The 12,249-nt window shown below is 41.0% G+C and overlaps 1 protein-coding gene across 3 annotated transcripts in view; it reads right to left on the reverse strand.

Moving 5' to 3' along the window:
• Kntc1 (kinetochore associated 1) overlaps window positions 1-12,246 on the reverse strand; it is a 78,124-nt gene extending 65,878 nt beyond the window's left edge. For 2 of the 3 annotated variants that reach the window (XM_075979183.1, XM_075979177.1), the window contains exons 1-7: window positions 12,118-12,246; window positions 9,827-9,969; window positions 6,089-6,209; window positions 4,063-4,178; window positions 3,421-3,499; window positions 2,552-2,629; window positions 180-214 (exon numbers count right to left, since the gene is read on the reverse strand). In XM_075979183.1, the coding sequence (XP_075835298.1) occupies window positions 180-214; window positions 2,552-2,629; window positions 3,421-3,499; window positions 4,063-4,178; window positions 6,089-6,209; window positions 9,827-9,955 (558 nt within the window). In that variant the 5' untranslated portion in view covers window positions 9,956-9,969; window positions 12,118-12,246. Of the gene's footprint in view, window positions 1-179; window positions 215-2,551; window positions 2,630-3,420; window positions 3,500-4,062; window positions 4,179-6,088; window positions 6,210-9,826; window positions 9,970-10,708; window positions 10,846-12,117 lie in introns of those variants that run through there. The other variant, XM_075979180.1, reaches the window with a different exon arrangement.
• Between the last annotated feature and the right edge of the window lie 3 nt (window positions 12,247-12,249).

Here is a 12,249-nt window from a genome sequence, read left to right on the forward strand (position 1 = left end):
ATGTACATTTGTATGTCAAATAAAAATCATAGACATTTGCTCAAATCAATCATCTGTTTTTCAACAGAAACATTACATCTCCTAAAGTAGCATCCAGTACAACAACTAATCACAGAAACAGCCTCTACTTTCACAGTGAGTAAAAGCTTTAAAAAACAATTATAATTTTCTGTTCTTACCTTCTTGGCCAAATCCAAGTCAGTGTTTTCAATTGCTACATTTGTTTAAAAAAAAAAAAAAAGCCATCTAAGCATAGTATTAATACACAGGTTCACATATACTAAAAACAAGACGACTCCTTTTGTCTTTAAGTGAAACTAATGCATGCTAAGCCAAAGGACATAGGTCAGGATCAGTAAATTAAAGTCTTTGACCAAGGAAATTCTCTGAAAGCGCATATTATACTCAAGGGATCGGCCAAGCTAACTGCACAGAGCTTTCTCAAGTGATCCTATACCAACCCCATTTCTACTCAAGCCCGAGTCTCATGGGAAAGCATTCACCATTTCCCACTCTGACCCAGAACATCTCTTTTACCTGTCTTGATCTTGAATTAACTATGAAAAATGATGTATCTTAAATGTTTTTCTGATTGAGACAAGATCTCTGTGTGGTTCAGGTTGTCCTGGAACTATGTAGACTAGCCTGGCTTAGAACTCAGAGATCCTCCTGCCTCTCAGGACTGGGATTAAAGATGGGAGCCACCACCCACATCGAAAATGATGCATTTTATAACCTAATTGTATACATGGAACCTACCATGCCATTTAGTCTGCAGTAGATGTTAATAAAGTTTATCAAAACAAATTCCTCAGTTTTACCTGGCTCAGCGAGACTTACAGCCCATCCCATTGGATTACTACTGATTATCACTGTCAGTTATTTTGTGTGCTTGTTGTGTGCGGTATATGCATAAAAGTGTAGGGGCACATGCACCCCTGTGTGCACATGGGGAGGGCAGAACACTACTTTGGGTGTCTACCTCTATGGTTTAGCTCTCCGTCAGGGATACAAGGAACATATCTAAATATAATGTTGCATACAAATAACACATGGGGAAATAAACAAGACACAGATCATAATTCTTGGGTGAAAGTTATGTTGAATAGATAATCCATTTGGACATCTATGCAGTAAATTCTAGTTCTCTCTCATATTTTCTGATCAGTTTTTGCTGCGTTTCCTTTGGTGTGTGGCTCTTTACTTCATTCCTGATGATACTCATTTAAATGCCCAGCTGTCCTTCTGCCTCTGCCAAGTATTAGATTACAGCATGAGATATTCTTCCTGGCTCCTGACCACACACACTCTGTCTGTCTGTCTGTCTGTCTATCTAGCTACCATCTCTATTTATTCTTCTCTTGTATCCTGACCACAGTTTCCCCTCCTTTTTCCCTGTTCCTCCCCCCCACCTCCCTTTCTCCCAGATCTACTCTTCCTCCCTTTCCCTTCAGAAAAGATCAGGATTGATTACCAGGGGGTATCAACCAAACACAACACAACAAATTACAATAAGGCTAGGCACATATCCTCATCAAAGCTGGACAAGGCAAACCAATAGGAAAAACTCTGATCATATTCTTTTTTCCCCCTATTTAAAGTTTATTTTTATTTTATATGCATTGGTGTTTTTGCCTTCATATATATCTGTGTGAGAGTGTTGGATCCTCTGGAACTGGAGTCACAGACAGTTGTGAGCTGCCATGTAGGTGCTGGGAATTGAATCCAGGTTCTCTGGAAGATCAGACAATGTTCTTAACCACTGGGCCATCTCTCCAGCGCCTGACCGTATTCTTTTTTGGTTCTTTGAGACAGGGTTTCTCTGTAGCCTTGGAGCCTATGCTGGAACTTGCTCTGTAGATCAGGCTGGCCCCGAACTCACAGAGATCTGCCTGCCTCTGCCTCCTGAGTGCTGGGATTAAAGATGTGTGTCACCACTGTCTGGCCTTGCTCTCTGTCTCATTACCGTGATACAGAGTCTCTCTCTGTTTCAGCTGTGCTGGCTGGCTTGCACAGACTGAGGATCCACCTACATCCACGTCCCACTCCAGTGCGGAGTTAGAGGCAGAGGCGTAGCTGTGCCAGCTTTTCACAGGGGATGGTGGAATTTGCATCCAGCTCTTCATGCTTGCAAAGCAAGTGCTCTTACCTACTGAGCCTTCTCACCAGCTCACTTTGCAATTTTAAGTCAGTCATTTCCATCACTTCGTTCATTCATTCCTTCAAGAAGGCACTTAGCAGCTGAGATATAACAGTTCAGAGGTAGAGCACTTGTCTAGTATACACAAAACCCTGGGTCCGATCTTCAGTATTACAAAAAGCCACTTATTTCTGTGTATGTCTTTTCTTCCCAATTAAGTTAACTGCTAGAAGGCTGTAATAAAAACAGTTCTTCACATTCCACCACAGCTTTAGCAGAGGAGTTACGTGTACTCTGAATACTCAAAGTATACCCAGCATCACAGGAGGCAACTCAATTTAAACATTATTCAAGAAAGTATTTGAAGAATTACTTAAAAACTAATCAAAAATCAATAAGAAAATACATTACCCTGTTCAATTTGTGAAAGCTGGAGGTTTGTAATATAAAAAAGTCCATTGTTCGTTAGAAGCAACATGTAATAGGTACCTGGCAAAATAAAATCAAATTAGTTTCTCTAAAAGGCATGATTCAAAGCAATACTGGGAGCTAACTCTAAAAATCTGTCACCTAGGGCTGGCGAGATAACTCAACAGGTAAAGATAATTAGTGCAAGGTTAATAACCTGAGTTCACTCCTCAGACCCACATGGTAAAAAGAGAACCAATTTCCACACATTATCCTCTGACCTCCAAAAGTGAGCAGGAATTTGGCCAAATTCTTCAAGGCCAGCTTGTTTGCCAGGACTACAGAGAAACTGTCTCAAAAAAACAAATAAACAAACAAGCAAACAAAAAGTTTTTACATGCACACCCACACAGATATTTTAAAGAAATGTAAAACTTTGTACTTGCACGAAAAATGTTAAGAACATTTTTTCTGAGAGCGTTCCCACCTAGAAAAAAAGCCTCCTAGTCTCAAAAGTTCTCTCTTACTTTTCCTTAATAAATCTACATTCACTCTGCTCAAAAAAGAAAAAAACTCTGCTGGGTATGATATCACAAATCTTTAATCCCCACAGAAGGCAGAAGCAAGTGGATCGCTATGAGTCTGCAGGCAGCCTGGTCTACAAAGCGAGTTCCAGGCCAGCCAGGACTACATAGGAAGACCCTGTTTCAAAAACAAAACAAAAATTCTTTCTTATATTAATTGTATTGACAGAAAATGTACCGAGATTTAGGTAGCGCAGCAATGAACTTACAATGTTTATTTAAGATAAAGATAAATACTTGATGGGGTATCCACCAAAAAACATGCAAAAAAAATTCAAAGAAACTTACCTTCACTCGAACCATCTTTCTCAATAATAAGATTCTGGTAAGTATGCTGATATTCATCATTGGCTTTCTCAACAAAAGCCTAATTGCAAACGAATTTCAAATAGCAAGAGTTAAGTGAGATAAATAAGCAATGAAGAGTACACTGTTTAAACCCTATTCATTAACTAACATTAGCACTAACAACCTAATGCTTGAAATTACACTCTAATGCTTCAGCTTGAAAAGGGAGACTGGACGAGCATGCTCCAGGTCTGCAGAGCTTCGTTTTTTACTTTTGTGTTTCCTTTGTATGCTTCTGCAGTCTGATTCTTTTTTTTTTTTAAAGACTTATTTATTAATTATGTATACAGGGTTCTCCTTGCATGTATGCCTTTAGGCCAGAAGAGGGCACCAGATCTCATTACTGATGGTTGTGAGCCACCATGTGGTTGCTGGGAATTGAACTCTGGACCTCTGGAAGAGCAGTCAGGGCTCTTAACTTCTGAGCCATCTGTGCAGCCCTGCAGTCTGATTCTTAAGAATTAGAATTTAAATTTAAAAATTAGAATTTTTTTTTTACTTTAAAATGTAGTTAAGTAACAGCTCGCTAGAGTTTATTATGTAAGACAGTGTTGGGGTGAAAATAGAAAACACAGCTCTTACTTTGGTGAATAATGTTTGTTTTGATGTTACATAAATAAGATGTAAAAGACCACTTCTCTCTCCGACCAAAAGAAACTTTCCTTCTTGACACAGGCCAACCACATCCACGTCAGTATCTGAAATTTTCAAATCAATGTTACAAGCAACTTTCAATAATCCTTAATTTCAGTTTAGAAAACACCAGTTTTACATCAAAAGATCAACCAATCTATGCCAAACATGGTGATGCATGCCTATAATCCCAACATATGAGAGGCCAAAAAAAGAAGATTGGCAGGGTTTCTCTATATAACTCTGGCAGTCCTGGAACTTAGTTGCCCTGTAAACCAGGCTGCCCTTGACTCAGACTGACCTGCCTCTGCTTCCTCAGTGCGGGATTAAAGGTGTGAGGAGGATCACAAGTTTAAAGACAGAGGGTTAAAAAACAAACTGAATGAGTAAAAAACAAAAATAAAAACGAAAGCACAACAACAAAAAAAGTAAGATAGAAAAAATGTTTCAAAATAATTGTACCATAATCACATAAGTCATTTTTAAGTCTTTAAAATTATTCAATACTTCATATTTAAATTGATACCCTTGAGTCCCAGCATGTTGGTGCATGCCTTTAATCCCAGGAGGCAGAGACAGGTGAGTTCAAGGTAAATCTGGTTTATAGAGCAATTTCCAGAACAGCCAGGGCTACACAGTGAAACCCTGACTCAACAACAACAACAAGAAAAAACTCTATTTTAAAAGCTGTATTTATTTTTATTTTATGTGTGTTTCACCTGAATGTTATGTCTGGGACTGTGGGGGCCAGAAGAGGGAGGGCATCAGATCACTGTAACTGAGATTATGAGCCCCCATATAGATAATGGGAACCAAATCCAGGTCCTCTCCAAGAGCAGCCAGTATGCTTAAAGCTGAAAAGAGTTGGGGAGTTCTTTTAAGCTTTTTGGAAAGATAGGACATTAGGGCACAGCCTAGGCTGAGTGTAGGTTGGCTTCTAACTCCCATTTCTCCAGGCTCAGCCTCCAAAGTGCTGGGATTACAAATTCACACCTCAACTTAATTTATTATTAAATCCATGTTCACCGGTACTTTAACTCAAGAAATTATTTCACACATGTATTCTAAAGATTATTATTTATTATTATTTTGACTTAGAGACAGGGTTTCTCTGCGTATCTCTAGCTGTTCTGGAACTCACTCTGTAGACCAGGCTGACCTAGAACTCAGAGATCTGCCTACCTCTGTCTCTCTGAGTGCTAGGATATGCGCCACGACCTCCAGGCTTCGAAAAGATTATTATAGTGTGATATATCCTACAAGTAATGAACATGGCAACCCACCTCCTTCATCTGCACAAACCTAAAACATACAGGATTAAGAATTTGAACACAAATGGCTCAAACATTAGGATTCAAATATAAAACCAAGAGGAAGAACCGGGCAGCGGTGGCACACTCCTTTAATCCCAGAGAAAGGCGGATCTCTGTGAGATGGAGGGCAGCCTGGTCTACAAGAGCTAGTTCTAGGACAGGCTCCAAAGCTACAGAGAAACCCTGTCTCGAAAAACCAAAACAAACAAAAACAAGAGGAATAAATACCATAAAAATAAACAAGAAATGAAATACTTGCTCACATGTCTGATCCCCTTAGACACTCTGAAGCAAAGCATGATGTCAGCTCCCTTTGAAACTGAGGCCCCACAGGTACTGATTTTCTTGAAAGTCCTCTAATTTTATTTGTTTATTTATTTTGGTTCTTTGAGACAGGGTTTCTCTGTAACTTTGGAGCCTGTCCTGGAACGAGCTCTTATAGACCAGGCTGGCCTCGAACTCACAAAGATCCGCCCACCTCTGACTCCTGAGTGCTGGGATTAAAGGTGTGTGCCACCATGCATCAGCTAAGCATTTTCAAAGTTATAAGCATTTTGCTTTATTTTGTTTTCTAATTTTAATTCTTGTAACAGAGGATTAAAGGATCATTAGAAATCAGTGCAATACACGCTGACTCTCAGCCATTTCACTGTCAGACTTACCAAAAATAAGATGCAACTGAACTGATCTGCATATGTTGTCAAGCAATATCACTGTCTGGTCTGCCACAATTATAAATCCATCACTTAAGCTGCATGCTTGTATTTTTGGACTAGGTGAGGCCTGTAGGAGGAGAAAATATAATATATAATCAAAAATAAAATAATTTCATATAAGGTTTTGTTTTTTGTTTTTTTGGGGTGTTTTTGAGACAGGGTTTCTCTGTAGCTTTGGAGCCTGTCCTAGAACTTGTTCTGTAGGACAGGCTGGCCTTGAACTCACAGAGACCTAAAGGTCTCTCCCTCTGCTGGGATTAAAGGCACGCACCACTACTGCCTGGCTCGTCTGCCACCACCACCCAGCAACTTCATACTACTTAATAATACTGTCATAGGGCCAGGTGTGGTGGCACACACTTTTTTTATTTTTTAGATTTCACCTAGCCCATTATGTGCCATGAGGAAGGAAAGAGACAACACTTACAGGTTCCAAAGTCTTCATAAATAAAACATTATTTTGAGTGAGGTAACCCAGAGAAAGACAATTATCACATGTATTCACTCATAAGTGGTTTTTAAACATAAAGCAAAGAAAACCAGCCTATAAACCACAATCCCAGAGAACTTAGACAACAAATGAGGACACATAAACTTACATAGATCTAATCTACATGGGAAGTAAAAATAGAAAAAGACAAGATCTCCTGAGTAAATCGGGAGCATGGGGACCTTGGGGGAAGGTTGAAGGGGAAAGGGGAGAGGCAGGGAGAGGAGCAGAGAAAAATGTAGAACTCAATAAAAATCAATTAAAAAAAAGTCTTAATAAATAACCACATGAGCCGGGCGGCAGTGGTACACGCATTTAATCCCAGCAATCGGGAGGCAGAGGCGGATGGATCTCTGTGAGTTCGAGGCCAGCCTGGTCTACAAGAGCTAGTTCCAGGACAGGAACCAAAAAGCTACAGAGAAATCCTGTCTCAAAAATCCAAAAAAGAAAAAGAAAAAAAATAAATAAATAAAAAATAAATAACCACATAAGCAGGTCGCTGACTGATCAGGGCTGAGGACAAGGACTCGGGAGCCTCCTGACAGCCCTGAGGGCTATGCCCAAATCCAGAACCCCGCCCCCCACAAGCCGACAAGGAAACCAAGAGTCCTGTATGTAAAAGCAAAGGGCCTTTATTTTAATCAAGTTTGCAAACTCTGGGTCTCTCCGCGTGTCCAACAACCGGAGTAGTAAACGTGGGGGTGAGGGGTTTCTGAGGTTTTAAGACCCCTGATTGAGCTGGGAGGTGGTGGTTCACGCCTTTAATCACAGCACCCAGGGTAAACAACTGAGACTCCAGCCTCCACTGAAATTCATTGATGGCCAGAGTCCCAAGGATAATGGTTGGAAGGTGACCTGCCCAGACTTAGAGTATCATGGCTGGCCCTCATACTGAGAAGGGGCGGAAGTGTGGTTTATAAGCACAAAAACCATGAACATTTGTTACCAAGTTACAGCCACGATTTTCACCAATCAGAAATCAAAGATTAGGGAATTTCTTACTGTGTTCCATCATTGTCAATTGACAAGCAATGCAAGCCTTTCAGTCCACCCAATCAGAGTCATTTGTTCTTTCTGTTGTTAGAAACAGCCATAATGTTCTAGAGAACTACGGGGCATAACAGACTGGTTCTAGTGTAGAAGGAGGAGGTAGGTCAGCTAGTGGAAGGTTCCCAGCTCCCCTAAGGCCTAAGAACTTGAAATGTGTTTCACCCTACAGGTAAGAAGTCTGAAGTCAAAATGGCAATACTTAGACCAAGGTGCTTTTGCCTGCTCCCTTCAGGCAGGCAGAGACAATAAGATCTCTGTGAGTTGGAGGCCAGCCTGGCCTACATATCAAATTCCAGCACTTCCAAGACTACATACTGAGACCCTGTCTCAGAAAACAATTAACAACGAAAAACAAACAAAAGTATTGCCATATACTTTACTTTAAAATATAACCAGACAAGACTTTTCTCTTTAGTTTGCCTTGTTAGTCATCAAGTATTTGTATGTTGTATGGCCTGTCTCAAACTGATACAGGATCCTAAGTAGGGATATAATCCAAGAAGGACACAGAAGAGCAAAGGTATCTTGTTTAACTCCTTATCTCCTAAGTGTTAATATCCTATTATAGGAACCAGACATCAAAAGGAAGATATGACTCAAGCCTGCCTAAATTCGGGATGGGAACCATGGTGAACTGTGAACTAGAGAATATATCTCTCCATGAAAAAGAATCCATACAAAGTAGAATATACTTAACACAAGACATTGAAAGCCCAGTGAAAATAATTCTGCCTCAGCATCTAACTTATAAAGAAGGTTGAGGGGGCTGGAGAGATGGCTCAGTGGTTAAAAGCACTGATTGTTCTTCCAGAGGTCCTGAGTTCAATTCCCAGCAACCACATGGTGGTTCACAACCACCTGTAATAAAATCTGGTGCCAACTTCTGGCCTGCAGGGACACATGCAGGCAGAACATTGTATACATAATAAATAAATCTAAAAAAAAAAAGAAAGAAAGAAAATTGGGTTAGAACCAGTACTGGTTTATTAAATATTGGCTAAATGGAATCTTCATTGTAGCCTAGGCTATAGTAAGACCCTGCCTTAAGAAGGAAGGAAGGAAGGAAGGAAGGAAGGAAGGAAGGAAGGAAGGAAGGAAGGAAGGAAGAGAATAAACCTTCCTTCAGCCAACCTTCAGAGTGAGTCAGGCAAGCACAGAGTTCATTTAGCCTGTGACTGTATTTGGCGTGGGTTATGTACATCCCTCTTTGCGTAGTGAAGCACTCAGCAACCCCACTTTTACCTGTTTATACTGCACACACACACACACACACACACACACACACACACACACACACTTCTGAACAACGCATCTAACAACCTCCAAACACCCTCAGACCGGCATCTGCAGACCACTCATATCGATCTCTGAACAGTAAAGCAAATGCCTGTGCCCTTAACAATCAAATTTAAATAGTTTCTAGTCAAATGTATTTCCAATGCAGTTAAGAGCAAAGCACAGAAATGTGGTCTGGCTTCAACTGGTTTTGAGTACATGTGCAATAAGGCAAATTTGTATCAAGAAATTTATAGGGAAAAATTCCCGATTTACCTTATTTCTATTCATAATTTGGGCATACATATGATTAAAGTCAGATGAATTATTGGAAAGGATATGTGCAGCATAAAAATTATGACTTAATCTGTCAATTAAAATAGAGAACTGTCTATACTATGAATCAAATCACTTGGCTATTTCTGAACCTGGGTGAGTTATTTTCAATTTTTTTGTAAATAGGCCGAGAATGTAGAAATACCGGACTCCAACTACCAGTCACAAGGGTGCTTAACTTGGCAGAGAATGGGGCAGATCTGGGTTAGGGAGGGTGCACTAGTCTTTGATTCGATTAGAAAAGGCTTATTTCCTAAGCAGACAGCAGGTGATTCTTCATACAAATGTATATATACAACCCCTGCCAGTGCCTGGTTAATATTGCCCTAACGGGCCTGGCCTCCTCCTGCCTCAACCTCCAGACACTGGCATTATAGACTTGAACCATCACGGTTGAGTCAGCTTACATCCAGTGCAATGTCAAGGAGTTAGGAAGTGGGAAACACTGCTAAGATGACACAGGAGGAATACGGATGCCAATTTGCTGTGGTTCCTGACTGAACCTTGACCCATTGTCAGTATAAAATCATTACCTTCTCAGAGGAGATCTTCCCAAGCAAGTCTACTTGGTATAATGCAGTCACATTTTCTTTTCTTAAACCAAAATTGACGTGTCCACTCCCGGTGTCATCGCTTGTTAGCAGCTGAACGTTGTTCCACATATTTCTGGGATTGTCTGTGAGAGGAAAGAACCACTTTAGTTTTGCATAGAATTAAGTTCTTTAATGAAGTATTAATCAAAGAACAAAAATTAGCATTAATATATTAAAACTTTAAACTGGACAGTGGTGGTGCACAACTTTAATCCCAACACTTGGGAGGCAGAGGCAGGGAGATCACTGTCTGAGGTTAGCCTGGTCTACATGATGAGTTCCAGGAGAGCTAGGGTTACATAGTGAAACCCTGTCTCAAAAACAAAAACAAAAAACCAAAGGGGCAGCTTGATTTCGGTTTTATATGGTATTGGAGTAGCGGAAGGCTAAGTGCATGGCAGACAAGTGCTCTATCATGGCTATACCCTCTGAGTTAGTTTCTACCATCATCAAACACCTGAGCCAGGAGATGGTGGCTCCTGCCTTTAATCCCAGCACTCAGGAGGCTGGAGTTCAAGGCCAGCCTAGTCTACAGCACAGGTTCCAGGACTGACTCTGTAGGTACTGGGAAACCCTATAATGAAGCCAACCCGTAAAAAAACAAAAAACAAAACAAACAAAAAACCCTACACCTAAAACCCAGGCAAGACTTTAACACTCTCATTAACACAGTTCATATCATCTGTGAACTGTGCGGGACCAAAACATTAAAGAAGAAAATGTTCCTAGGTAACTTTTAAGATCTGAGGGGAAGGGATAGATGGCTTATCGGTTAAAAGTGCTTCCAGCTCTTCCATGGCAAAATTCAGACCCAGCACTCACATCAAATGGTTGACAACAAGGCTGGAGAGATGGCTCAGAGGTTAAGAGCATTGCCTGCTCTTCCAAAGGTCCTGAGTTCAAGTCCCAGCAACCACATGGTGGCTCACAACCATCTGTAATGGGGTCTGGTGCCCTCTTCTGGCCTGCAGGCATACACACAGACAGATTATATACATAATGAATAAATTAAAAAAAAAAGATTTTGTAGGCCAGGCGGTGGTGGCGCACGCCTTTAATCCTAGCACTCGGGAGGCAGAGGCAGGCGGATCTCTGTGAGTTCGAGGCCAGCCTGGTCTACAAGAGCTAGTGCCAGGACAGGAATCAAAAGCTACGGAGAAACCCTGTCTGGAAAAAAAAAAATGGTTGACAACTTCTTATTAACTACAGCTGCAGGTGACCTGATGGCCTCTTATGGACTCCACAAGCACCTGTACACATAAACACATACACTTATAAAAGTAATATTAATAATAATTTTTTTAAGTCTTATGAGCAGGGCAGTGATGGCAAATGCCTTTAATCCCAGCACTTAAAGGCAGAAGCTGGCAGACCTGTGAATATGAAGGCAGCCTGGTCAACAGAGCAAATTCCAGGACTACATAGAGAAACCCTGTCTCAAAACACACACACACACACACAACACACACACAAACAAAAAACAAAAAACCCTATGAGAGAGGTTGGGGATATAGCTCAGCGGGAAAGTTTGAGTTTACGTGCTAGAGATCTTAGGTTTGATCTTTACCAATAAAATTAAGGTGTAGGCAGGAGGATCCAAGGTTAAAGAAAGGTCAGGATCACTACAAAATGAGTTCTAGGCCAGCCTGGGATGTGAGAAAACCTATCTTGTAAAAATGATGCTGACGGGGCAGTGGTGGCATGAGTTTCTCTTGTGAATTTGAGGCAAGCCTGTTCTACAGAGTTCCAGGACAGTCAGGATTGTTTCACTGAGAAACCATGCCTCGACAAGACAAGAAAAAAAAAAAAGTACTTGTTTGGGAAAAGAGGTTTAACGACAGGAAAACAACTATGTAAGGTCAAGGAGAACAGTGATTGCAGTCACTGAGAAGAGTGCAACAGCGTGCAAAAGCTCAGAGGCGGGAGAATTTAGGCAGCTACAGAGCCACATCAAAAGTATTAGGCGGTGGGAGACGGGTAAGGTCGTTAAGACTCAATTTTCTATTTAATACTAGGAAGCGAACTATGCAAACGCGAAATGAGCACAGACTTTTGGCGTCATTGACTGCGGGAGGAAAACAGATTAATCAATATCATGAACGACATAAAACACAGTCAATGAAGCTATCACGAACGCTCGGAGGGCCAGCCACCTAGAATCACCTCCAACATCCCGCCAGCATCTAGAGGGCGAAAGACCCGAAATGGATTGAAACCCCTTCTGTTTTCACCTGAAGCGAAGCCCGCTTCCTACAGCAGCGCGGCTGATCCTTGTCACCTGCAGCTGAAGACACTAAAAAACACTCTCAAATATTTCACACTTCTTCCTGACTCGCACAACCACTCCAATTCACTTTAGGTTC

Source organism: Microtus pennsylvanicus, chromosome 1 (assembly GCF_037038515.1).
Source record: "Microtus pennsylvanicus isolate mMicPen1 chromosome 1, mMicPen1.hap1, whole genome shotgun sequence".
In the NCBI taxonomy this organism is placed as follows: Eukaryota; Metazoa; Chordata; class Mammalia; order Rodentia; family Cricetidae; genus Microtus; species Microtus pennsylvanicus.